The 26,791-nt window shown below is 52.7% G+C and overlaps 6 protein-coding genes across 7 annotated transcripts; 3 read left to right on the plus strand and 3 right to left on the minus strand.

Moving 5' to 3' along the window:
* Nucleotides 1-551: 551 nt before the first annotated feature.
* Nucleotides 552-5,117, plus strand: NCU02791 (hypothetical protein). The gene is made up of 5 exons (XM_958854.3): nucleotides 552-1,793; nucleotides 1,846-2,189; nucleotides 2,241-4,197; nucleotides 4,332-4,502; nucleotides 4,711-5,117. Exons 1-5 carry the CDS (start codon nucleotides 689-691, stop codon nucleotides 4,986-4,988), a joined length of 3,855 nt encoding a protein of 1,284 aa, XP_963947.3. The 5' UTR covers nucleotides 552-688; the 3' UTR covers nucleotides 4,989-5,117.
* On the minus strand, nucleotides 5,037-8,212 carry NCU02790 (hypothetical protein). The gene is made up of 2 exons (XM_958853.2): nucleotides 6,642-8,212; nucleotides 5,037-6,564 (listed from the first exon to the last, which is right to left on the minus strand). The coding sequence occupies exons 1-2, from the start codon at nucleotides 7,639-7,641 to the stop codon at nucleotides 5,276-5,278; spliced, it is 2,289 nt and encodes a 762-aa protein (XP_963946.1). The 5' UTR covers nucleotides 7,642-8,212; the 3' UTR covers nucleotides 5,037-5,275.
* A 907-nt stretch (nucleotides 8,213-9,119) lies between these two features.
* Nucleotides 9,120-16,228, minus strand: NCU02789 (hypothetical protein). The gene is made up of 3 exons (XM_958852.2): nucleotides 12,729-16,228; nucleotides 10,621-12,676; nucleotides 9,120-10,557 (listed from the first exon to the last, which is right to left on the minus strand). The coding sequence occupies exons 1-3, from the start codon at nucleotides 15,714-15,716 to the stop codon at nucleotides 9,503-9,505; spliced, it is 6,099 nt and encodes a 2,032-aa protein (XP_963945.1). The 5' UTR covers nucleotides 15,717-16,228; the 3' UTR covers nucleotides 9,120-9,502.
* Nucleotides 16,229-16,984: 756 nt separating this feature from the next.
* ric8 (ric8-like) lies at nucleotides 16,985-19,998 on the plus strand. The gene is made up of 3 exons (XM_958851.3): nucleotides 16,985-17,192; nucleotides 17,249-18,554; nucleotides 18,620-19,998. The coding sequence occupies exons 1-3, from the start codon at nucleotides 17,165-17,167 to the stop codon at nucleotides 18,723-18,725; spliced, it is 1,440 nt and encodes a 479-aa protein (XP_963944.1). The 5' UTR covers nucleotides 16,985-17,164; the 3' UTR covers nucleotides 18,726-19,998.
* Nucleotides 19,999-20,090: 92 nt separating this feature from the next.
* On the plus strand, nucleotides 20,091-24,168 carry NCU02787 (hypothetical protein). Its single transcript, XM_958850.3, has 5 exons — nucleotides 20,091-20,545; nucleotides 20,595-20,623; nucleotides 20,682-20,726; nucleotides 20,789-20,961; nucleotides 21,015-24,168. Exons 1-5 carry the CDS (start codon nucleotides 20,191-20,193, stop codon nucleotides 24,136-24,138), a joined length of 3,726 nt encoding a protein of 1,241 aa, XP_963943.3. The 5' UTR covers nucleotides 20,091-20,190; the 3' UTR covers nucleotides 24,139-24,168.
* Nucleotides 24,169-24,615: 447 nt separating this feature from the next.
* NCU02786 lies at nucleotides 24,616-26,703 on the minus strand. Of its 2 annotated transcripts, XM_011394725.1 has the most exons (4): nucleotides 26,556-26,629; nucleotides 25,973-26,427; nucleotides 25,493-25,873; nucleotides 24,682-25,429 (listed from the first exon to the last, which is right to left on the minus strand). In XM_011394725.1, the coding sequence occupies exons 2-4, from the start codon at nucleotides 26,228-26,230 to the stop codon at nucleotides 25,025-25,027; spliced, it is 1,044 nt and encodes a 347-aa protein (XP_011393027.1). In that variant the 5' UTR covers nucleotides 26,231-26,427; nucleotides 26,556-26,629; the 3' UTR covers nucleotides 24,682-25,024. The 2 variants fall into 2 exon arrangements, with proteins under 2 accessions (XP_011393028.1, XP_011393027.1); XM_011394726.1 differs by having other exon boundaries at nucleotides 24,616-25,429; nucleotides 25,973-26,703.
* Between the last annotated feature and the right edge of the window lie 88 nt (nucleotides 26,704-26,791).

Consider the following 26,791-nt stretch of genomic DNA (forward strand, 5'->3'; position numbering starts at 1 on the left):
CTCTCACCTGCCATTGAGGTTTCCCTTACCCGACATTGTGCCACTGCCGCACCCACACTCACACACATCCTAAGCGGGCACTGGCAGAGTCCCGCGGAAGCAACACGTCCGGTCTTGGGTCTTTCCACTTCTGTGGCCGTTAGGTGTGTTTCGAAATGGGAAAGAAGAGGGACTGCATTGGATGCCCGTCGGGCGGTGGAGGTTGTCTAATGATAATGCGCTGCACTGTACGACTGTGTGATGGGCGCAGTTCCACTAACAATCATTCCCCCGTAAAAGCCGTGATAGTGTCTCACATGCGCACAAGGTGCCTACCCTATTCGTCCAATGTCCATTTTTACCCCAACATGGCCCCTGGACCTGAAGGAAAAGCAAACTGAACCCCCCCCCCCCCCCCCATGTCTCCAATTCCATTTCCGTCGCCATCTCCAACTTTCACGCGTCACGCCAACTCATCAATTTACCTTTTTCGCGGTCGCGCCGTTTCACCAGCCACAACCCAACCTGTCAATTCTTTTTTTTTTCTTTTTTTTTTTTTTTTCTTTCTCCCTACCGACTGGTGCCCTGCTTCCATTTGGTACAAAAAACCAATTCAATCCTCCCTCCTACAATCACTAACCAGCTCCTTCTCCCGAGCCCTTCATAGGCTCCAGCATGGACCATCAAATCTTCCCAAACCATCATCACCATGTCGGCCAAGAGAAAGAGCGTCAGCTTCCTTGAGCTGGACTCAACCGGTACCACTACTTGGGGATCCAAGGAACGGCCCGAGCCACCCAAAAAGCGCCCAAAACAACAACAAGGCAAAGAAACAGTCACCAACCCCATCACCCACACCCTCCTCTCCATCTACTATCCCCAAACCCTCACTCTCCGCCAATACGCACTGTCCAAACTTCCCAAAACATCCAGAATTCGCCGGAAGAAGATCGCCGCACTCGGCCTGTCTTCCTCTCCCCCTTCTCCTTCCCCTGCCCCTGCCCCAGCCTCGGAGAAACCCTCCGCTGCCCAAGCACTTGAGCAAGCCCTAGGTACCCTCCTCGACACAACTCTGGTCTGCTCTCACGACCCTCCATCAGACATCACTTCCAAGAAAGAAAAGTCTGATTACCGCTGGGAACAATGGGTCGGCTTCTCCCAAGGCGGAGGAGGAACCAAAGGTGATGAGTCCCATGTGACCCTGACTGATGGGTTAAAGGGGGCCATGTACTCGCAGTCCGACATTGTCGACTTTGTCATCTGGCTGTTATTCTCCCGTGGTTCCCGCTCAGCATCTTTCCGAGAAAAGACAAAAACCGGGAACGGATGGCCTGGGCCGAGACATTTACTCTGTGATGGTTTCCGGAAGGGAGTCCCTCCGCAGGGTCGATCTGGGGACATGGCAACAACCGCCGGTCATCAGCATCAGATACCCGGTGTGTATGCGGTTCATCAGAATAACTGTGTCAAAGTGCTAAAGGAAGCGCCTTGGCCGCAGTTCTTGATGTTACTGGGGAAAGAAGGGGAGAGGATCATGTTGGATCTGTTGCTGGATTGTGCCGTGTTTGTAGGTGTGAAGGAGGGAAAGGGGAATTTGGTTCAAATGAGCGGTATTCCTGTTTCGGAACTGCAGTCGCGGCGGTCGTTGGCAACGGACTTTGCTGCCAGGAAAGACTTGAAGGGCACTGGTGGGGCCGGCGGTGAGAACCAGGAACTGAGTCCTTCGGAAATCACCTTTGCCAGAAACAGAATGTTGTACGCCAGAGCGGCGTTGAATGCAAAGGGGTTGGTTCACTTTGGACTGAGGCATATTCGTAGGTTCAGCGTCCATCGTAGACTTGAGGACACGCAAGCTGACTCTCGTAGACGTTTTGAACCGTTTTCCATGCCAAAAGCCAGCTGAAGGAGAAGAGGCAAGTAAACCGGATGAGAGCACAACACATGTGATGATGTACATCTTTCCTCGCCAGTTCGGGCTTCACAATGTCTTCACTTCGGCGGTAGATCGTCAGCAGACTGCGCAAAAGTTCCAAGACTACACTCTTCGCGAAGATGAGATAGCAAAAAAGTTCCCTAAACCGGCCGAGGAGGAGCGGCCCAAGATCAAGATACCCAAGAGACTCAGAGGTAACACGCAAGAGTTGGTTCGTAAGTTGCAAGTGTTGCATAAGCGATGTTCGTATGCTGAGATGCTGCAGTATTATTGTCCTGTGAGTTCTCTTGGTCCTCTGAGTTGAGTAAAGCAATGCTAACTCAAACAGCTTCCAAAACAACTAGAACCAGAGCAAAAGTCACAGTCAAGTCAACTCAGAATTTCAGCCCGCCCCTCAAAGTCATCCCAAAAGAACCGCAGGAATCTTCGTCCACCTTCTACCGCTGCCGTCATCTCGAATTCTGATTCCCAGTCTTACTCTCTTCTGGACCTAGCTACCCCTATTTCGAGCATATCAGCCTTTTGCCAAGCTGTTCTATCGAAAATAATCCCCAACGACTTCTGGGGCTCGTCAGACTCAGAAGAGGGACATCCCCAAGAACACAACAAGTCGGTCTTCCTCAAACAAATCGACAACTTTATCCGCCTCCGCCGCTTCGAATCCATGACCCTTCACAACCTCGTGCAAGGAATGAAACTCTCTTCCATTTCCTGGTTGGCATCTGCAGCTTTATCCTCGCACAAGTGCTCCCAGCCCGAGCTCAACAAACGAAAAGAAATCTACCTCGAGTTTCTCTATTACACCTTTGACTCGCTCTTGATTCCGCTGATCCGGTCCAACTTTTATGTTACGGAAAGTTCGGCACATCGGTACAGATTGTTTTTCTTCCGACATGATGTCTGGCTGTCTGTCACCAAGCCGGCCCTCGCTTGTCTGAAAGTGAAAATGTTTGAGGAGGTCAAGGGCGCGGAAGCGGTGAAGATGCTGGAGGGGAGGAAGTTGGGGTTTTCCCAGGTGAGGTTGTTGCCGAAGGGAGTGGGAAGTAATCTAAGGCCGATCATGAATCTGAGGAGGAGGGTTTTGGTCAGGGGACTCGGGAGTAAAGGCATTTGGGGAAAGCAAAAGCAGATGCTCGGGCCAAGTATCAACTCAGTACTAGGACCGGTGAATTCCATGTTGAAGTTTGAAAAGAGGGAACGGCCGGGACGGTTGGGAGGTGGAATGTTTGCTGTGGGGGATATTTATCAGAGGGTGAAGGAGTTTCGAGCTCGGGTGATGAGCGAGGTTTCGAAGAAAAAGGGCAAGAAAAAGTTTTATTTTGTCAAGGTGGACGTGCAAGCGGCCTTCGACACCATTCCACAAGCGGCAATGGTCGAGTTACTGGGAAAAATCCCGGGACATGGGGTGTACAAGGAGTCAAAACACGTCGAGGTCAGTCTTCCGTTGGATTACGAACATAACCCAGCAAACAACGACGACACCAACATCGACAACCCGAAATATAAGCTAAAACCAACCAAACGCTGGCACTCAACCACCACGTCCTTTCCCTCGATCACTACTACAACAACAACAACCTCAACCACTTCCGCATCAATATCCATCCTCCCCCAACAACAAGACTCAGTGGCAACAACCAAAAAGAACACCCTCTTCATCCCCTCCCACTCTTCCACCAAACTACACACCTCTTCCGCCCTCTTATCCCTCGCCAAAGAACACATCACCCAAAACCTCGTCAAGATCGGGAAGAAGTACTACCGACAAAAGACGGGGATACCCCAGGGTTCCGTGCTCTCCAGCACGTTATGCAACTACTTTTACGCTGATCTTGAACGCTCTCAAGGGTTGGCTTTCCTGGGTTTAGGGACTGAAGACGATGACGAGGGAAGGGGGATAAGTCGCGACGGAAATACCTTATTAATGCGTCTAATCGACGACTTCCTCCTCATCACCACGTCGCGGTCCAAAGCGCGGCGGTTTGTGGAGGTGATGCATCGTGGGTTTGCAGAGTATGGCGTGACTGTTTCAGCGAATAAGAGTTTGGTTAACTTTGATGTTTGTGTTGGTGGTACTCGAGTGTTAAAGTTGAGGAGGGGAAGGAAGACGAAGTTTCCGTATTGTGGGTTGATGATTGATACGAGGACGTTGGAGATTTGTAAGTCTGGTACTGGGATTGGTACTGGTGGGGTGGAGGATAATAAAAAGGATACAGTGGTATTCAATGGGATTACGGTTGAGTACTCGAGGAATCAGGGACGGAATTTCAGGAGGAAGGTGTTGAGTGAGTTTTTTTTTTTTTTGTCTTCTTTTTCTTTTTCCCCTTGTCTTGTCTCTCCCCCCCTTCTTCTCCCCATTTAAGCAGTATCGTGGCTCACGTGGGAGCACAAACAGCTAACAGCAGCCAAAAAAAAAAAGACGCCTTCAAAATCCAATCCCACCTCCTCTTCTTCGACACCACGCACAACTCCTTCCGCACCACCCTCCGCAACTTGTACTCGGCCTTTCTCGAAACAGCCATCAAGATGTGGGCGCACGCTCGCTGTCTTTCCTTCACCCAAAGAAAACCAGGTACTGCTTTGGTTATAGGTAAGTCTCTCTCAGCTCTCTCTCTCTCTCTCTCTCTCTCTCTCTCTCTCTCTCTCTCTCTCTCTCTCTCTCTCTCTCTCTCTCTCTCTCTCTCTCTCTCTCTTGTATCATTGCCTTCTGGATCTCTTTCGTGTCTGTTTGTCATATCTTGGAAGGTAGTCGTGAAAGAAAGAGATAGCTGATATACTAACGCGCGCGCGCGAAACAGATACAATCAAGTCCCTCATCGAAGTGGCGTACCGTCTGTTGACGAGTAAATCCAGAAAGGAAAGATATCCTGGGTATCAGTGCTCTGTCAGTAAAGGGCAAGTTGCGTGGTTAGCCATGGTTGCTTGCCGACAGGTGCTGGTGAGAAAACAAGCGGGGTATAGGGAGGTGATTAGGTGGTTGGAGGGGGAAATTGAGAAGGTGATGAGAGACAAGAAGAAGGAGAAGATGGATACGAGGGTGTTGGTTCAGGTGGCGAGGGAAGTAAGTTTCTGTTAGGCCTTGGGTCTAGCTTAGAATAGGGGGGTGTAGGTACACAAAGGTTGAGTGCAAAAAAGTCTTAAGAGCGATGATGTCTTTCTATGTCTATAGCTTATCGATGCCATGTCCATCTATGAATACTTTCTATCCCTATTTTCCTCTTTCGATTTTCTTTCGAACGCCATGCTTTCCATTGATATCCAACTCTTTCATTCTTCATTTTTCCAGACCTTAGTATCCCATGTCCCTTTGTAACAACCACCACCCTTCTCCTTCCCTTTGCACATCCCTCCCCATTCATCCCCTCACATCCTAAACCCCTTCTCCCACCACCTATTCCCCCACCACAAACTAGGCACATACTCCCAATCCAACCTCCACCAATCCCACCTTCCCTCACCCGGCATCCCTCCCAGCCCCAACAACCTAAACACCGAAATGGGCACCGGTTCATACAGGAATAATCCCGACCTTGCCATATCGTCAATCAACATCCATCTAGTTGAATGCAGCCACAGCAGCACGAAAAGGCCGTTGCCTGTTCTTTTCAACCACTTGGGCATCTCTCGAGTAGTAGAGGTGACTCTATTGTTGTTGTTGATAATGGCGATGAGGAGAGCTTGGACCAGACACCCCAAGAACTGAAAGACAAAAAAACCGACGGGTTCAAGAAAGGCAACCAGTCTGTTTTGTTTGTCGCCTGTTAGGAGATCTTCCCTCTCAGAAGAAGAAATGCGGAAGGCGGTGGATGAATAGCCGCCGAGGGCGTGCAGGAAGCCGCTTAGGAGGAAGGCGGTGGCCATTTGTACCACCGTCATTACCACCTTTTTGTTTCCCTTTCCTTCCTTTCCAAGAATTCCCTGCTTGACGAGGTACCTAACCGGGCCCGTAAACCCCACTCGGAAACTCTGATGCCACCACCCGCCCCAAAAGCCCGCTAAGCCTCGATCCAAAACATTCCGCACAAACCCCCCGAACAAATCGGGATACCGCCACAACTCATCCAGGATCCCCATCCCGTGGGTTTCCAGTCTTAGCCAGCGCCCCAAGACGAAAAACTGGGTTAGTTGCCAGAGGTAGCTGTAGAGAAACAGCCCACCCAAAATGCCGCTTAAAGAAAAGAAGCTTCGGAAGAAGTTGAGGCCCCAGGGCGGGAGGCTTGCCAAGAACTTGGCGCAGGCGAGGGATAGAGGTGGGAGGTGGACCGATGGGGAGGAAGAAGAAGAGGAGGCGAGAGAGGAGAGGTAGGTTGGATGACGGAGGGGACCGTTGGGGCCAATGACGAAGTAGGGGTCGAGGCGGGCAGAGATGGAAAAGAAGTCGAGGGCGAGGTAGGACCAGAGCATGGGCTGGAGACGAGAGAGGAGGAAGGAGCGGGCGGTGAGGGGGCGGTGGAAGTGTTGGTGGGATGAGACGGGGAGGTTGGCGAAGGAGACGGGGAGGCCGGTTGGGAAGTAGGGGAGGATTTCCACATGAGAAGAAGAGGAGGAGGAGGAGGAGGAGGAGGAGGAGGGGGTGGTGGTGGTGGATTCTGGCAAAGGGGGGATAACGGGCGGTTGGAGAGAGGGGATGGATGAGATGGAGTAGTTCCAGCCTTTGTGTGGGAGTTAGTTTTTGTGTAAATAAGAGAGGAATGGGAAAAGGAAAAGAAGAAGAAAAAGAAAACCGTACCGGCTCCCCGGAAGGAATTAAACATGTCCATGACCCAATCGAGTCTCTCCCAAATGGTGCCGTTGTCCGGGTACGGCTCCCAGTAGTACTCGTACTTGTCGAAGTCGATCGTTTCGTCTACTGTCCATCTCTTTCCCTTTTCCTTGTGTTCATTTTCGCCTGGACTTTGCGTCTCATCAGTAGACTCGGTAGTTCTAAAAGCCGATGAAGCAGCCTTGCCACTCCCGTTGAGATTCCTCCGTCGCAAGTCCGCTGTATCAGGGTTGCCGTTTCCATTGCCGTTCGTTCCCGTGTTCAAATTCCCATTCACAATCCCACCCTTCTCTCCCTCCTGAGCCTGAGTCTGAGTCTGAGTTGCCTGTCCACCACCACGACCATCACCACCACGACCATTCTCCAACCTCCTCCTCCTCACCCTCATCGCCACACCCTGATACCCCCCAAACACCACCGTCTCCAACCCCCAAATCGTTCCCCACCCACCCATCAGTCCCGCCGCATACGACAAAGCCGTACAAGCGCTTGCCGTCGTCGTTGTTCTTCCCGGACTAAACCATCCCCCTTCACCTCCCTCCGCTGCCCCAAACCCAAGTCCCAGCCCGCCAAAACCAGGTAACCCAACCACCACCCCCAGATTCCACCAAACGATAACCGCACCCACGACCCATCGCAGCCAATGGACCCATTCCCTTCGTACCCTCACTTGTTGTTGGGTTTTCTCCTCCCCGTTGGCTCCTCCGGTGGTTGTAGTGGTGACGACGGAGTACTGCGGGATGCAGAGAAACGCAATGGGTAAAACAAAGGCGCCGACGAGGCAAAAGGGGACGAGGAACGGTTGGACTTTGGTGGGGGTAGTGTCGTCGTAGTAGTAAAGGGCGTGGTAGAAGATGGAGCGGTAGGTGGTTAGGTAGTGGGTTGCGAGGTTGATTGTGGCGTCTGGTGGTGGTGGTGGTGGTGTTGATGTGAGGGTTGATGTGAGGGGTGATGTGAGGGGTGACATCTTGTCATGTCATGTCGTGTCGTGTCGTGTCCCCTGCTGTATCTGTATCTGTAGAGGTAGATACCTAGGTAGCTGCTGCAGGCAGACCTTCAACGAAACGGAACGGAACGGAACGAACGGCGCGAGTAGGGGTGCGTTGCGTTGCGTTGCGTTGCGGGCGGTTACGTTCGGTAGGTTGAGTTGGGGTACGTTGCGTTGCAGCGGGCGGGCCGTCAAACAATAGGACAGGCAGGACCTTTGCAGTAGATACCTCTCTCTAGTATAGTTAGGGAATTGGAGATGGCGATGTGATGTAAAAGATGCAGAGAAAGAGAAAAGAAGTTGTTGGTGAGGTGAGGTAAGTGATAATTTCACTCAGAATTCAACAAAAAACAACTTCAAAAAGCAAAAATAATTTTTGTTGGACTTCTTCCGTCACTAGACTAACCCGTTCGTTCACCACTCACCAAGCAGCGACCGACGTGTCTTGTCTTGTCTTGTCTTGTCTCTTCAGGTTGTTCAGAACAGGATTAAAAGAATGCAAGAAGAAATAAAGCTGGAATTTGCGAATGAAAGTCCGAGAAGAAAAATAGATAGCAAAAAAAAAAAAAAAAATATTTAAAAAGAAAAAGAGAAAAAAAAAAAGAAAAGAAAAAAAAAAGACAAATCAAGGAAAGAGATACATAATGTCTCACAGCTCAACATCTCAATGGTGTCACCGCCGCCGCCGCGTGATCATCACCCGGACGTGCCCGTTCGGATGTCCATAACAGTGTCGATCATCGAGTAGGTAACGTAACCGGACAATAACTGGTACCTAGTGCCAGCCGGGCTTCACAGCAAACCGCCGCTGAGCTGCCCCTCGTGGACGCCACCTACCTTACCTATTCTACTGTACCTACCTACTGGGGAAACCTGTGATGCCTACTCTACTATAGGTATACCTAGAGGTAGTACTTATTCCATCAATTTAGGCAAGATTGGGTACCTCCCGCTAGGCGTGAGGACCCTGATGCTGCTCCAAGGCGGACGGGCAGCACCTACTGCACAGCACGGTAGGTACCTCTAGGTAGGTACCCTAAACTCCACAGCGGTTGGGTTGCTATAGAGCCCGGGCCGCTATCATCATTGAAAGAGGTACCAGATTCGGGGGCGACGAGTCAGGGCCATCATGCCCCTGGCCCCCTATAAGGTACCTCTAAATGGGGCGGGTGATCGGGCGATCCTCGATGCAATTTTTAGTAGGTGTGCCCCCTCCGGGCCGTGCTGGATCTTCGATTGAGACCCGACCACAGATCAGCCCGATTCAATGGTGGCTACCAGATCAGATCGGATGAACCAGATCGGTGGGGATTCCTCTTTTTCTTCTTTCTTTTTTTTTTTCCTTTAGTTTTGGGATGAATCAGTAAAACCAAGGAAGTATCTTCACTACTTATCACTTCCTTCGGAGTTCGGAGTTCCGTGCGCTGTCGGCTTTCATCTAGGTAGAGGTAGTTTGGATCACCTCCTAGTCAAGGTCCTTCTATGGACCTGCTTAGTCTCTACCAGTAGTGAAGTGCCTACCTTGGTACACTGAACCCCTTGAAGTCGATGGTAGTTATTAAGGATCTCGGATCTCAACAATAAGCAAACCATCGGCATGAATACCATCATCACCGCCACTATAACGCGCTTTCAAACCCACCAAGCGGAACTCGTATTCTCAACCAGTCCAGACAACCGCACCTTCTCTTCGTGAGAGCGATATAATATAGCCAGAAAAGCCTTTCGTTCAGACAATACAGCAACAGCAACGCCTAGAAAGCCACATTCATACCCAAAGCATACACTACATACACACTCACACACATAGTGCCCAAACAGCAATCAAAGACAAGCAAGGCTAAGACCTCCCCCTCCTCTCCGCCTCATACAACTCCCTCTTCAAATCCATAAACAAGTCTTCAATCTCGTACACCTCTTGCCGAGACAGGCCTCCTGCTGCCGTTGCGGTGCGCAGTTCGTTTAGACTGGCGCGGAGGGACGAGAGGATTCTTTCCTTGCTGCTTCTTTCCTTGCTGCTGCTGCTGCTGCTGCTGCTGTTGTCTGCCAAAGAAATTTCCAGTCGCTGAACGGGTTCCTCGCCAGGTGGATTTTGTTGTGGTGGTAATTGCGGTAGTTGCTGCCGCTGAAGACTTTCTGGATGATGATTTCCGCCGGGTGGTGGTGGTGGTGGTGGTGGTGGTGATGGTGCGCTGGTAATAACGTCCTCCGTCAGCTTCTCTCCAATCACCCGATGTTTCTGATGACGCTGCGGCTGCTGCTCTGCTAACGTCCCCTTGTTGTTGTTTCCCACCTCTCGTTGTTCTCGTTGTGGTGGTGGTTCATCAACCTCCATTTCTTCTTCCTCCTGTCCTCCTGGGTTTCGTTCCGGTGAAAGAACCGTATCCTCCACCAAGACACTTCCGCTTCTTCCACTAGCTGGTACAGCCATAAACGGCGAACTAGGGATCAAGTCCTCCTCCTCCTCCTCCAAGTAGTGTTCCAAACCATGTTCCACCTGAGACATAGATAGCGACTGTCTCTCATCCGCACTCCTAGACTCAATTTCTATTTGCGACTGGACGAGATCTTCGCCATCGGAGGATACCTCCTCCATCTCTGGAACCTGTTGATGAGACTGCTGCTCAGCTGCATCACCCGCATCACCCACATCCCTTGGCACCAACGCAGGTGTAGACAACTGCGACGTTTGCTGAGGAAGGAGGGAAGAAGGCACGGTGCGCTGGGTCCCACTGCCGCCAGGGACAAAACCCCTAGCTCGCTCATTAAGAACCGAGTTAGACACCACCGAAGAGGCACGGCTGGACGGTAGTTGAGACAAGGACGGCGACTGGGAGGAGGCTGCGACAGAGATAGGGAGGCGGTCATAAAAGATAGGTTCGGATTTAGGAGGGACTGCAGTAATCTTGCTGTCAGCATGTATCGTTCCCAAAGAGGACACTAAGAAGGAGGACTTACCTTCTTGGCTTTGACTCCTGGGAACTTGAACCTCGCTTTTTTCCTGTTCCGCCGGCGCAGTAGACGAAGGACGTCCAACCCTCCTCTTCTTTCCAGTCCCAGGAGTCATAGCAGCAGCAGCAGTCTCCGAAGCCGCAGAAGCCACCCTCTTCCTCTTGCCCTTCCCTGCCGTTGCTCGTGCGCTCGTCGGACCTTTGAGTTTGGACTTGCCCTTTTCTTGTGTTGACGCCTGCTGCTGTTGCGCCTGTGAACTCGGGATTTGCTCCACAGAACAATTCGAAGCCACAGAGCTAGCCCTCGACCTCGTCATCCGTCCTCGAGGTGCCACCGGCTTTGGAACCTGAAGATTCTCGCTTTCCTCCTCCACTATATTATCGTCATCCAAAGCAACGATGCACGAAGCGGCAGGGGAGGGAGCAGCTGACGTGGGACCAGAACCAGGCTTGTTAGAACTGGAACTGGGCTTGAGGTTCGCTGCTGTGAGAGCCAGCTTCTCGGGCGAAACCGAGGGAGACGGACGGGTGTACTCTTGTCTATCGAGCTTCCCCGAGTCGAGCTCAACCACGAGTTTGAGGAGGGATCGGTCATCCCATTCGCCGCCGTCGTAAGATGGCGCACCTGATGGCGTGGGCGCGGGTACAACCGTTGTGGCAGCGGGAGCAATGGTGGGTGCAGTTGCAAAGGCGGGAATAGGTGCGGTCTTCTTCACCGGGTCTGTATTGGCCTGGATGGTAGGTTTGGCCGCGACTCTACCTACCTTATGTGGCGTCGGCGGCAACGGACTGCTAGGCGCATCCACAAACTCCTCCAGCTCATGGTCCGACTTCTCCGGCGTTTCCTGGCGTGGCACACCCAGATGAGCTCCCTTAGCCGGATCAATGGTCGGAAGAGCTTGATTCTCCTGATCGGGCAGCACACTCTCCTCAATAATATCATCATCATCATCATCCTCCTCCATCAAATCCTGTTCAGCCGCTTCTTCCGGTGCAAGAGACGACTCGACCGCAGCATTGACAGCATCCAAAGCCACAGCCAAACCCGACGGCACCGGCGCAAACGGCTGCTGGCGCAATGGCGATCCAGAGATGGGAGAAGATGACAGCTGCCAATCATCCAGCAAGCTTGTGTTCGCCGACCTGGACCTTATCTCGGCCGCGAGCGGGTTCCTCCTTGGTTCCATCATCGGCGGCGACGAGGGCGGGTCCATCATTTCCATGTCCTGGTCGACAATCGCTGTCAACGCCTGGCCATGGCGGGGAGTAGGCGTTCCGCTGACGAACTCGGTGAATCTGCCTCCCAGGTTTCTGGGAGTTCCAGCTTGAGGGGTCTGAGCAACGGTAGGGGAACCCTCTCGTGAGCGGGCGGCGAGACGCGCTGAGCTTCGAGTTCGTGTAGCTGGGGAGGAACGAAGTTCGGGGAAGAGCGCGGCGTTTACCTTTTGGCGCTCGCGGACCTCTTTCTGGCGCTCAGTGAGGAATTGGGACTCCATTTCCTCATTGATAAGGTGCAGTTGAGGGGAGGAGTCAACCGCCGCAAACTGAATCTGGGAGTCATCGTGCCGAAGACGTGGTGCCCCCGCTTTGGGACGGAGGTTGAAGCCAGAGCTCTTGACTTCGGGAGTGGCGCTAGCACGTCGCTTGGTTGGGGACCTGCGCTTAACAGGATCCGGCGTCTTGACTGGGGAGTTGGTGCGTGAGGCGCTTCTTGTGGTGCGTCTCGAGGATGGTGGTGGGAGCCTAGGCAAGCTGAACTCCTCCATTGACTCGACAAAGATGGGTTCGTGGGAGGGATACTCGAGGCTTGAAAGCTCTAGACCGGGCGTGACCAGGTCGGCATATGGTCGGAGTTTGGCAAGCACTTCCTTGAGCTCATCAGGGTAGTCTAGCTTCTCAGCCTTGCCATACAGTCTGTTCCAAAGGGATACAGCCGAGTTGACAATGTATCGATGAGAGGAACCGAGAGTGGCGCAGAAGATGCGCGTGAGTGAATCCAGCTGCTGCTCAGGGCGTTCGGTTGCCGCGAGATAACCGCATACCTTGTCCCAGAGCGTGTTTGTCTATCTGATGTTAGTCTATGCTTGCCCAGTATACTCAACACGGATTACTCACCACAGCCACGATGGCGTCCAAACGGCTGCCAAGCAGTCTATTAGGGTCTTGGAGCCAAGGAAGGAAGCCATTTTGAAGGACTGACATGGTCCTGAAGATGAGTTGTTGGTTACATCTGTCAAAGAAGCCTACAATTCCTTGCAGGAGGCAGATGATGAGTTCGGCATTATCCGAATCAAACTGCTTGTAAAGCCGTGTCAAAGCCTCATTGACAGCCTTGTACAAGTTGTCAAATGTGTCAAAAGTAGCTGAGCGCGAGCCAGCCAGGGCCGTTCCCCAAAGCCGTCTTCGAGCTGCGTCAACAGCTTGCTTGTCGCGTGGTTGACTCGCAATCGACAACAACTCGGCTACATTTCGGACCCCGTTGAAGAAAGCAATCATGGGTCCCGGGGTAGTAAGTTGATCCAGAGCCACTTTAGCTAGAGGTTCGATGACAACAATGGCGACACCAGGTTCTCCTGCTTCTGATCTGACCCTCTGGCGAACAGCATTAAATAGTGACTCCCAGTGCTCAGGAGGTAGGTTAGGAGTCGACCTAATTCCACGCTCGAGAACCTTGACGATATCACGGTAATCGTGACCTATGGGTGTATCACCGGAGCCAGTTGAGTGGTTGCTACTGTCATCAGGTTGGAGCCATCCCTCAAGCGCCCTCGCAACAAACAGCCACATTCCATATGGGCGTGGTGTCTCCATGGGAATCAAAGTGAGTAAATCCAGGGCAATCTCCATCTTTCCTTTGTCACTCTTTGCCTCGGTGAAGTGGTCAAAGACGGAAGTGAAGAAGACTTCAAAGGTGTGGTCGTCAGGGATGCCAGAAGGAAGCCCAGACAGCATAGAAAACAGATGATGCATAGGCGACCTTTGGCCGGCCTGGGCCTTGCCTAGCTTCTCTGTAAAAGGGGGGAGGCCAAGTGAAGTTATCATGATCTCCACATATCCCTTTGTAGCGCGAAGGAAATCCACTGCGGAAGCGGCATCACCAGGTTGCACACCCTTTTGCCAGATCTTTTGCAGAACAGACAATGCTTCTGTTATAAACAAGCCTGTGTCTTTGGAGACCTTAATCTCTTTGGATGCGGCAGAGGCGATCGACCCAACAAGAGAGGCCCAGAGCCAGTAGACTGCGCTCTTCTTGTTGGAAAGTGCATTAAAATCATCGTGGAGGATGGGCTCGATGGCAGCCAGAATCATGACAGCATTCTTTCGAACCCATTTCGCGTCAATGGCCGGAACCTCCTCGGGTCTTGCAAGGGGTTCGTCCATTACTCGGTCCACACTCCATCGCCTGGCTGTCGTGCAGTTAAAGAGACCGCTGAGAATGACACTTGCTTGCCCATGAGTCTCCTGGGGTTGCTTAGTTGGGGATGCGGTTACTGGTTTGGAAGGGTCCGGACTGGACACAAGGGCGGTAATGATGGGCTGGACGCCAGCTGTCCAGTATCCATCTAATAAGGCTGCATTTGTATTGGGCTTAAACAAATAGTACCAGAGATTGCACACATCGCCCAAGACAGCTGCCCTGAGTTGTCCTTCCGAGGCCTTTGCACTGTTCTTTCTTCGGAGCTGACTGGTCAAGGGGGTGATGATGGTTTTGAGGGAAGCCTCAAAGGACGGCTCTACGGCATTTGTCAAGTAGACCAGACGGGCCCAGGCATGGTGAGCGGCAATCTTGGTAGGGTAATCGATGTTGTTGAAGCAATTCTGGACCAGTTGCAGCCAATGCGCTGTACGGTCCCATACCCTCAGACGGATCCGTAGTAGCAGGATAACAACACTCCAGATGTGGGGGACCGAGGCGGATACGGTCTTGTCCTTGACCATGGCTTTCAGCCTCTCCTCGTAGTACTCGATGTATTTCTTTTCTTCGGCGACCGAGTTGAATATCTCCATGATCTTGCGCGAAAGCTGGACCTCATGACCGATGGTGAAAGCAGCGTTGAGGCCCAGGGTGACGGCTTTCTCCCGGATATCCTTTATTGAGCTGAGCATGTCGGTGAAGAGGTCGTATAACCAGTCCGAGTGGAGAACCATGGTCTTTCCCGTTTGATTGACGAGTTTCTGGTATATCATGACCCGGTACATGATGATGCTCTTTCCCTTGATGTTCTCCTCGATGTTGTGTAGCGACGTGACCAGTCTGCCGACTCGCTCAGGGGTCATAACCTTGGACGAGAAGTTCTGTACCAAGACAACCTGCATCAAATGTCGAGCAGTGTCTTTGGGGGTCGAGTTGTCTTGGAAGGAGCGGATACAGTGGTCGATGAGGAAGGATCCGAAGTCGGTCGTCATGGTCGAGGCAATGGCAGGGAGGCCGAGAAAGGTGACGATGAGCTTGAGAGCATGCTGAACAAGCGAAGAGTCGAGGGTGCCCTGAGGGGTCCTGGCGACAAGATCTCGTTGCATGAACTGCATGAACAGGCCCATCTTCTCTTGCAAAGCCACCCTGTCTGGCAAGTTGTTGGAGATCTTGAAGGCGCGCGTCAACATCATGTAGGAATCGAGCTTGGAGTCGCGGTCGCCGCCGGCGAGCTGCTTCAGGGTTGACTCCAACATGGTTGCGACCGAGATGTTTGGGTTCGAGGGATCGGACGGATTGCCGTTGGCTTCCTCGAGGGGGTTCGGGACGTGGTGGGTGATTTTGAGGATGGACTTGACAGGCTTGGAAGCGCTTCTCGGGAGGGAGACGGGGGTCGGCTGCTGTCTCTTGTCGCCGTCGATGAAGACGGGAGCGTCTTTGTATTCTGCCTTTGCCGAGAAGCCAACTCGTTTGGTGCTTCGTTTCGAGGTTGATTTGCTGTCGAGACCTGAGCCGGGCGAGTCTAGGGCAGGCGGGGTATGGACGGCCCTGAGGTTGCTGTCGAGCTCGATGGGGGCCAGTACATTTCTTGGGATGGTGGCTGGAGGGGCATTATGTGCTGGTTCTCTCTTTGGTGGGGTGGGCGGTCGTGGTGGCAGAGATTCGAGGCTATTCGTGTTATTGGACATGATCTGGATGGAAAGCCGGTCGTCGTAGTGGCGGGGAGGGGGGGATGACAGACAGCCGTGTAGGCCCAGCCTAGGAGGGCATGTAAGACAGGGACAACGCCGGTGCTTTCGAGTGGGAGAGCTACACTAGATGGTAGAGGCTTTTTCGTCGCTCATCACAGCAAAGGGAGCCAAACTGTAGAAGTGGAAGGCGAAGTAAGGTAGGTAGAGAATGACTTGGTTGAAGACCCGACGTCTTGTCAAAGTCAACAGACAATGGAGAGGACAAGCAACACTCAGCCAGCGCCAGTTCACCGACAGTGCGTAGGTAGGTAGGTACTTGTTGGAGAAAAAGGAACGTGGGTGGTGATTTCTTGGTCGCCGTCGTTGTGCGATTCTTCCAAGGCGACGGGACGAACAGAGCAGAGAAATGACTTGAGGTGGTGGTGGTGATGTCCAGTGTGTCTCCCTCCAATCTCCTCTCCTCTTCACGTTCCTTGTTCACTGGCTACAGAGGCTACAGGGCGGGCGGTGACGATTGTGCCGCCGTGGGTGATGCCAATCCGCTGATAAACTAAAAGGATTTAACGCGGTCGCGACTGTGACATGGAGACATGGACGGGGGATGCAGATCGCGTCTTGCAGCCACTAATTTACAGGGGAGGTTACGCGCCAAGTCTCCATTCCACTTTAAGGGTCCCCGTCTCCCCAGTCCCCACAGCTTCCTCCTTGAGTCTAGAGGTGTTGGTATAAGCGTTTAGGTGTGCTGTGCTGTGCTCTACTGGATTATCAGGACAACCGTCGGGTGTTAGTCTGAGGCTGTCATCAAACATGGAAAGGAACTTGTGTATCGTGTTCCATATGAGATTGGTCTTGTTCAGGACTGAAAATAGATCAAAAGAAGGATCAGATCAGTAGTGTTAGCCTGAGATGTGTTGTATCGAGAGAATCACTAGTTTATAAGCAGCTCAAGCTAACAGCTGCTAGCACCCCGCCTTTGATCCCCTGTTGGCAAGCTGGGTCAACTCAACCATAGGAGAACCTGTTCTTGACAAGAGGTTGACGTTCAACAGACTTGAACTGGTTTGAAGATCCCGACAAACATACTAATTAATGTTGAAATAATCAAATACACATGGCCCAGTAGATCAGACTGGATGACTCGGTCAAGCGCTGATTGAAGCTCAAAGTCTTCGACTTGGGATCAAACATCCAATCTGGAAGGTGGGGCCGCTGTTATACTTGTAGAGTATGTACAGTGTTCACCGTCTTCGGTCATCCTGACAAGTCAGTCTTCATCCACTTTCTGTCCGCTTCTCTACGTACCTGTCAACCACCACCACCACTTTGCCCTAGTCACGATATATTTCACTCTTTCTTCATTAGGTATTCCTTTCATAGAGTGGTCACCCAAAAAGGAACCCGGTCAAATTGTCACTCAATCCTTTGACTGTACCAAGCACATCACCATGGCCTCAATAGGAGTTTCTGGGCCAGGTCAGTCACCAGTCATTCATTCACCTTGGACATCCATAAACTAACAACCTATCCAGCCAAGTTGCAAGCTGTCACCACTCTCATTCATAAGCTGACCGAGGACCTCAAGAGCACAAGTCTCTCGCCAGAAGAACGAGACAAGGCCCTGGAGGAACTCAAGGTGTATGGCCGAGACCCTAGAAATGCCGACCCCATTTTCACCAAGCAAGGCATTGAGACTCTCACAAAACATGCCTTCGACTCGCCGTCAGAAACCACCTCTCGGAATGCCCTCCGTGTGCTCTGCAACGCCATGCTCCTCATACCCGAGACACGACAGCGCTTCGTTGACCTAGGCTATGAGTCCAAGGCCTGCGAAAAGCTCAAAAACGACAACTGGGACGACGAGTTTCTGGCCACCCGAGTCATCTTCTTCAGCACCTACGGCACCACTGTTGACCTTGCCAAGCTCATCGATGAGCATCACCTGGCTGAGAGCATGGTTGCGAACCTCGCCCGCCACGCCTCCAGAATCTCCGAGCATGCCAAGAACAAGACCAAGCCGGACCCCATGGAACTCATGGCCCTGGGAGAGACACTACGGCTCCTGTTCAATGTCACCAGCAAATGTCCATCCAAGCTGGACTGTTTCACTGCTGCGGTCCCGCATATAGTGACCCTTCTTCTCAGCTTGGATATCCCACCACCAAAGGGAACACCGCCCCTCGAGTCTCCCCTCAGTCCTCTGGTCAATGCGCTCATGAACCTCAAGCTCGATTCCGAGGAAGCACGGTCATGCCTCTACCCCAAGGACGCACCCTCCAGTCTTGCCGAAAAGCTCATCACCCTTCTCGATCTCTCCCTCAAAGCCTACTCAGACCAGGAACTCGACGCAACCGTCACCCCTCTAGTCTGCATCATCTCTTCCATCTACGAGAATGCCCCAGCCGACTCTCCCGTTCGTGACTTCATCCGCAAGAGCCTGCTCCCCTCAGAAGAGGAGCGCAACAAGGTTCTCGGCAAGGGCGACACCCTTCCCGCCAAGCTGCTAGCTAACATGACCAACCCCATTGCTCCCGAGTTTGCCAGAGCTGTGTCCCACCTTCTGTTCAACGTGTCGGACAAGGACGCAAACAAGTTTGTCGAAAACATCGGATACGGCTATGCTTCTGGCTTCCTGTTCCAGAACAACATCCCGGTTCCCGAAGGGCTGGGTGGCGATGCCGAGAAGGGCGAAAGTTCCCAGGCTGGTCAAAGCAGCAGGAGGGCGGTCAACCCCATTACTGGCCAGTTCTTGGATACCGAGACGTTCCCGGATATGCCCGAGATGACCATGGAGGAGAAGGAGCGTGAGGCCGAGAGACTGTTTGTCTTGTTTGAGAGGTAAGTGACTGCATTTTTCCAGTCAAGTCGGAAAACCCGAAAGCTGACCCTTTTTCTCTTCGCAGGGCGAGGAAGCTGGGAATCGTTAATGTTGAGAACCCTGTTGCCAAGGCGGTTCAGGAGGGTCGTTTCGAAGAGTTGCCCGACGACTACGAAGAGGATTCGGACTGAGCAAAGGGCCCGACGTTTCTTTTTGTTGCAAGTCTACCTGGAAAACCTCGACCCAGACTGACCACCTAGAACTCACCACGCTGGTCTATCAATGCTATCGTAATGCTAATCAATATCACCCGGTTTTAATCCCGACAAAAAAAAAGAGCTGACGACGCTGATGCTGGTGAGGATGACGACGCGCATCACACATCATTCGAGCCTCCTCCACTAACTGATGCATCCATGTTGTCGATCCTCGTGGAACGATGTCGGCTCTTCAGGGGCACATGATTCGCTTTGCCCGGAGTGTACTCCGCTACGGTGAGATGGCAGGGCTGACAATGTGTTATTCCTTCACCGCATGTCCGCGTACCGGAGACTGCGGCACTGCTTCCTCACACTGCATCACCATCACCACCCACTTGTCACCGACCAGTGATGATGCCCTTGATGGCTCAATAGGCCTTCCTCCGCGGAGGTATACGACTCCCACCTAGGACGGCAAGTTCTGTCTCAGTTCAAAAGGTGTGATCACCAATAGTGGAACGGTGACTGCAGGGAGTACCCAGATTCCTACACTGTGAAAAGGGACAACCAGTATATGTACGGCATCAGACATTCAGAATATCCCGTCCATTTCCAACGGGCATTTCGACATGGTAAAACCAGGAACCTGAGTCAAAACTACAAAAGGAGGTCTTGGTCTCTTTCTTTTCCGCTGACCAATTTCTTCAATGTTTATCTTTTGCTCCCCTTCCAGACTCCAATTCCAAGAAAGTCCGTTGACATTGCCGAGACAACTGAACTTGCCGGTTTCCTATCAGTCCGACAAGTCGGCAATGATCTTCAACACACCGTGGATATGTTCACAAATCCAAGTGTCTTGGTCCTGTGTCAGTGTAGGTTAAGGTAAGTGGATGGGATCCGAGCCGAACAGGGGTTGTCTAAGGAACCGTCAGGGGGGGCTACTGATCCGCTGAGATGGCCGTTAGTGCGGGGGCCGGTGTGCTCTACATACATACTATCTGCACCAACTCTCTAATCGCTATTCCCGCCCAGGTCGTGCCAAGCGTCATTCTAATTCACTGGGCTAGGTTTTCAGTCGGACAACGGGAGGCTTGTAGAAAGATGTTCAACTAAATAATAGTAAAGACATGGGACCTACCATCGTCCCCTTCCCCTGGACACCAACCCATACAACTTTACACGTGTAGACGAAACACCAAGCATATCAACCCCATCGGCCACCATATACCCGTCAATAACCTTCCCGTCGTTCTCCCACTTTTCCGGATCTGCCTACTTTCTTCACCGAGCAACCGTGTACTCAAAAGTTCGATTTGAGACACCTGTGACATTGTACTATTACCACAGCCGAGCTATCTACTGTCTAGGGTAGTGCTGTTGAGTGGCAATTTAAGAGCGTCTTTACATCCAAAGCCACTCGACCTGTGTTGAAGCCATCTTCCACTATCGATCGACCATGGCCAGTCCCATTGGGAATCTTATTCATCCTCCGGACCCTCCATACCGGCAAGGATCGGGCCAAGCTCCCCGTATAGACTCGATTCTCCACAGTCATCAACCACATCCGGGTCCGAGTCCGATCCACCACCTCAGTCCCATCGGCAACCGGCCCGGGGTTGGGTCTGGCTTGTCTCTTGCTCCACTATCCTTTCCTGGTCCTTCTCATCCCATTCCGCCGCCATCACATCTTCCATCGCAAGCTCATCGACCATCACTGCCGTCACCAGTTCATAATCCTCCTCCTCCTCCACCACCGTTGTCGAGGAGTCACTCCAACACACAATCACTTTATCAGTGTGCCGACTGTTTACGTAGGTTACAATGCTCGCTTTTGAATTCGGCATACTAACAATAAACAAGGACGATATTCTCGGCCTGAACACTTACAGGTATGTCCATGACGGATATAGTCAAAGTATCGCAGCAATGTAGCTAACCGAAGCGTAGAGACACATTGCGACCCATACTCTTGGGAAGCGTTTCATTTGCGATGTATGTTTGCTGTCGCAGCTGATTTTTTTTCTTGGAACTTGGACTAACACTGTCCTGGTTAGGTTTGCTCAAAAGCCTTTGCCCGAGCTGATCTCCTAAAGCGTCACCGCACCAACCACCAAGATGACAATGGAGCCAAAAGGAGACGTATGAATTCCTCGCCTGGTGCTGGACGGGTGACGCATGCTTGTCAGGCTTGTGCGAAGGCGAGAGTGAAGTGTGAAGAAGCGAAGCCGTGCGTACCTACAACTGAAAGGGATTAGGTGAACGACTACTGACGACACCCAGATGTACACGATGTAAAAATCGAGGGATAAGCTGCGAATATGGCTCCTCGGAAGACGCAGCTCTGCATCTCCTTCATCTATCCGCCCACGACCGCGCTGAGGGTTATGACCATGAGGATAGACAAGCTTCCTATTACCCACGACCTTCGATTTCCGAGCCTCATGCGTCTGGCTTCTCCACACATTACCCTTCGGAACCAGTCGAACACAGTCCCATGCTCACCGAAAGCGAAGAATCCCATATACCGACTCCCGAAACGATGATGGACCAGACTCAGACTGCTAACCCAAACCCAGAACAAGCCTTTCAAGTCCAAGCAACTTACCCCCATAACAATAACACAAGCAGCAGCATGCTCGACAACATGGCCAAACTCCCCTTTTCCGACTTTCTTCGGGACGTCTTGTACGACCAATCGCTCTCCCAGGCTCAGGGGCTGGCAGTTCTTGACTTTTGCGATGACTCCAGTCTTGACCTGAATGCCATGGACTTTGGGCTTTTGGACTACTGGTTACATGACGAGCCTGTTATTCCGCTTCCCTCTTCTGATCCAGCTCAGCTCGGTCCAAGCTCAGGCCCAATTCCGTCGACAACCACCACAGCAGAAACGGGTCAAGCAGGCACAAAAAACTCAGATCCCGTGAACATATCCGCCATGCGACCAAAACTGGCTCAGATATGGACAGACTCTCCCTGGCGCTGGACCCCCCAGCGAACGGATAACGTCTACGCCGAACAATCGCACTTGCCTCTCCCAACATCCGGGCACTCTTCTCCCTCGTTCTCTCCCAAATCGGCACTCAAACGCAAGTCGTCTGATCTTTCTCCTTCACAACCAACCGACAACAACAACAACAACAACAAAGCAACCAAACTGCAGCAAAACTCCAGCTCTCAGGGGCAGCAGCAACTAATAACCCTCAACCAGCACACTCTTCACTCCTCGGGCCGCGACCTGATCCTCTCCATAGTCCTCTCCATCTGCAAATCCAACTCGTCCCAGTTCTCCAGGGTAGCCTCTTCGTTTCCTTCTTCGGGGTCCATCAACCATTGGATCCACATCTTTTTGGCTTCGCATCTATGTTCCGTGTCGAGTTTTATTGCTTGTCATTTGCCTCCTCCTCCTCCTCCTCCTTCTTCTTCTTCCTCCTCTTCTGGTTCTGGTTCTGGCTCCGGCTCAAAGGACCACTCCCCCTCGGCGCTCTACTGGTCCCTCAACGCCCAACCCCCCGAATGGCTCGCCATCACCGCCGCCTGCGGCGCCGTCCTCGCGCCCGTGCCCGCCCTCCGCAAATTCGGTTTCGCCCTGCAAGAAGCCGTCCGCGTCTCGATCCCCGGCCGCTTCGAAGAGAACAACTCCAAAGTGTCGGACCTCGGGCTCGTCCAAGCCCTCGTCCTGACGCAGGACCTCGGCGTCTGGTCCGGCAACCGGCGCAAGATGGAGATTGCCGAATGCCACCTGACGGTCCCCGTCGCCATGATGCGCGGCCGAGGCAAATTCACCCGCGGCGCTTACCTCCCTTCCATCGTAGTGACGGAAGCCGACGAAGGCAAGGAGCTCGAAGATAAGTGGAAGCGGTGGATGGAGATGGAATCCTGGAAACGACTAGCGTTCCATGCGTACCTGCGCGACGCGCAAGTGAGCATGACGCAGCTGAGCAATCCCAGCATCAGCTACGCGGAGATGCGCATGCCGTTACCGGGCCCGAAAGAATGTTGGTTCGCGCGCACCAAAGAAGAGTGGAAGTCTCGGTGGTTAGCTGCCGCCGCCGCCTCCTCCTCGTCCTCCTCTACCATGGACGAACAAGTCCCGTGTCTCGGCGACTTACTTCGGGATGTAAACCTCTTGGTCCGGCATCACCATAGACTAGACGTCCAGTTCGCCATCTCCATCTACTTGCATGGTTTCTGGTCGCTGATCTGGGAATACCGCCAGCTGGCATCGATCCATCGCCCACTTTTCGGACAACCGTCGTCTTCTTCCTCATCCACTTACACTCCTACATCCCCGTTTAATAACCCCAATGCTACCACCACGCAATCCCTCCTCATCTCTCGACTCGCCGACCTGCGCACTACCTTGCACCAATTCCACGCTTTGGTCTCTTCTCCTTCAGCTCCCTTGTATTCATACACAACACCTAACGAACTCCTCCTCCTCCACCTTTTACTCATGCATATCCATGTGTCATTAGAAGACCTACAGCTCTTTTCGGGAAAAGAAGGCGAAGAGCAAGCGAAACGGATTTATCCGGTCCTGCAAAGATGGGCGGATAGTAGCGAGGCGCGACAGGCGCTGTGGCATGCGGGGCAGGTCCTCAGGTTCGCGAGGGAGTTTCCGAAAGGACAACTGAGAGAGTTTTGGGCGGCCGCGGTGCATTTAGGCGGGTTGGCGGTTTGGGGGTGGGGGGTGTTGCAGACTGCGAGGGGGGGTGGTGTTAGTTCTAAGGATGCTAGGCACTTGAAGGAGAAGGAGAGGGAAAAGGAGAGAGAAAAGGGGCAACAGCATCAAAAGTCAAGCTTGTACATCCAACAAGTGATGACGCCTACCACCACCCCCGGACTCACCACGCACCACCATCAAGTACTAGAACCAGTCACACCACCTCTACTAGTAACACTCAACGGCCCCCACACCCCCCCCTCCCTCGACCTCGACGCCTTCATCCACCACAACCAAGGTCGTCCCGCTCTTTCTTCTTTCACTTCTTCTTCTTCTTCCTCCTCCTCCCCCCCTTCATCGTCGTCCTCTTCCTCCAACAAGGACGGTGGTGGTGGTGGTGGTGACTACGCAGTAGTCCCACTAGACGACATAGCAACCTGCATGGCCATCTGCCAAGCGATTCTCAGAGATAACTTCCCTGCCTCCTCCTCCGCCTCCGCCTCCGCCTCCGCCTCCACTTCTGCTTCTGCTTCTGCTTCTGCTTCTGCTTCTGCTTCTGCTTCTGCTTCTGCTTCTCCCGATGGAGGTGGTGCTTCTTCGCTCCTCCCGGCGATAAGCGAGAATATTGTGGCGCTGTTGGGGAAGTTGGGGGGTGTTGCGGGGGTTGTTGGTGGTGGTTCTGGTGGTGGTGGTGGTGGTGGTGGTAAGTCAGGTGCAGGTTCAGGTTCGAGGGGTAGCTGAGCTACTGCCGAGCGGCGGCCATATTCAGGGGAACAAAATGAAGAGAGAAAAAAAAAAAAAAAAAAAAAAAAAAAAAAAAAGAAAAGAAGCAAATCCCTAAATGCAGACAGAAGAAGAAGAAGAAGATGGATGGATGGATGGATACGGGGGGGGTGGTGAGGGGTTATGGGTAATGGATGGAAACTAAGCAAGGCAAAGGGGGGAGGGAGAAGGGACGTTGTAACTGCCTCGCTGGGTAGCCAGTACCATAGCCCGGAACAAGGACGCTTGACAGCTTGGCGATTTGAGAAGGGCGAGCAAGATGAAGGGAAAGTTGTAAGATAGTCAGTCATATTGTATAAGCAAATAGACAGACAGGATCATCGTGGCATGTGGCATTTGTAGGAATTGGGATGTTCCGGGCGTCTGGGATATTGGGTTATAGCATAGCATAGCATAGCATAGCATAGCATAGCATAGCATAGCGGAAGTTTTTAGGTTCATGTCAGCGCTGCATTTCTTTATATAACTGATTAGGAACATAAAGAGCAGGTTAAGCCAGTGTAGTGAAAATGGTGGCTATATTGATGTAAGCCTCTCTCAGTCATTGCCATCACTCTTCACGTCCTTCACTTCCTATACATGAGCTCTTGTCCAGCTACTATAGTCATTGCCGTCTGTCTGTCTGTCTATCTATCCAGCAAAACTGGCCGCCCCCACAGCTACAATACTATCTCACCTTCTGCCACATATCCACTGTCATCACTTATCATCATTCATGTACATCCTCCGTTTCCTCCCTTAATCCAATTACCACTTCCATCCCCTTGCCTTGATGTCATAACCTCCCCTTCATCCCTTCTCTAACCCACTTTGCCCTCCGCACCCGCACCCACGCATCCTGGGTTCAATTCTGTGTCTTCCCACCCAAAACAATCGTCTGCGCCCCCTCAAACGCATCGCCCGGCTCCAACACCTGCCACGTAGCCACCGCCCCCGGTTCCACGCACAACATGTTCTTGTACCCGTCCTTGGGCTCAAAGTCCGCCATACCTTGCGCCTTTTCAATCCAGGGGTTCCAAACCACCACGTTGGCGAGGTTGTCCCGCAGAACAGTGTACTTGGGTTGGTCACCTTCGAAAACGGTGATGGGGATGGACGCGGGGTCGTCGCCGGCGGGGGTGTAGACGCGGTCGGTCTCGGAGGAGATGGTTAGCGCCGAGGTGGTTTGCGTGCTGGTGGAAATGGGGGAGGTGGTCTTGTCGACGTAGGAGGCGTTTTCGAGGCCGTGGATGGAGACGGAGGTGATGTCCTGTTTTTTTTTGTCCGTTAGTTGGAGGAAGGAAGGAAGGAGGGGAGAGAAAGGGGGACATACGTTAACTCTGAGATAGGTATGCATCAACATCTGACACTCCCAACTCCTCTCATCGTCATTGGTAATGACCAAGTTGGTCGTCAGGCTATCCGTGTTCAGCGTCACGCTGTAAATCGCATTGAACGCATACGGCCACTTTGCCCTGGCGTCCTCGCTCAAGCCCGAAGAGCTCAGTCCAAAGTCCAACTTGACAGATAAATCCGCCGCCGCAGCCGCCACCGCTCCGGCAGCGCTGGTGGCCGTCGCAGCAAAGGCCGGGGTGGTGGGAGTGGGCGTCGATTCCGAAGTGGACTTGCCCAGGAACTCCCACCGCGACGAGCGGGCGAAGCCGTGCTGGGGGAGATCCTTGGTCTGAGCATGGTCGGGGGCTGTTCCGAAGACCTGTTATTTCCGTTTCTCGTCAGCATAATGTCCTCTTTCCTTTTTCCTTCCTTCCTTCCCTCCTTTGAAATAAATGACCAAGGGCGGCGGACAACATACCGGGAAAACCAAGGGAATACCGCCCCTCACAGGCTTACTTCCATCCAACTTGGCCGCCTCGCTCAACCACAGCTTCTCATGGCCGTTCTTGTCCTTCCAGCTGACGACGGTGGCGCCGTAAAGCAGGACCGAGACGCTCTCGCCGGTCGGAAGAGTGGCGGTCACACGAGAGTTGTCCGACGAGAAGGCGACTTGGGGTTGCGGGGGGAGGCCGGGGGTGGAGGCCAGGGCGGAGGGCTTACGGCCACGGTCGACCATCGTTGCGGTTGGTATGGGTTGTTTGGGTTGTTGGTCGGGGAGAGTTGTTGGGGTTTGCGATGGACGTCGAAGGGTATTGGAATAGAGTTGGAACCGGAAGTGGAAGAGGGGTAACGAGGTCGGCCAAACAAAACGAGAATGACCAACTCGCTACGCAAGTAAAGATAGATAAGCTATAAGTCTGCTGGAAGCCGGCTCTAAGCAAAGTGGAAAGCTTGGTCAGTTCGAGTCGGATGTTTCAAGTTGATCGGACGGAAGATCAAAAAGAGGGGAACCCTTCTGGTATGTACACAGAAGAGGGGCAAACCACCTAAGTACTACTCACTCTACCTGAGACGCGGGATACAATACAGCCCAATGACAGAGTGCTAGTGTAAGATTGAAGAAATGGTCGACAAGTTCGTTGGTGGTTGGGATGAAGAAGCCAATGATACAAGACAGCGGGGTAAATGATCCATCCCCCTTCTCTCGCCAGTAAGTAGCTTGTTGCATGACCTGAAACATGCCCTGTGCAGTGACCAACCGACCAAAGCTGCTGGAGCCCGACGACGGACGGTGTAC

Source organism: Neurospora crassa, linkage group I (assembly GCF_000182925.2).
Source record: "Neurospora crassa OR74A linkage group I, whole genome shotgun sequence".
Lineage (NCBI taxonomy): Eukaryota > Fungi > Ascomycota > Sordariomycetes > Sordariales > Sordariaceae > Neurospora > Neurospora crassa.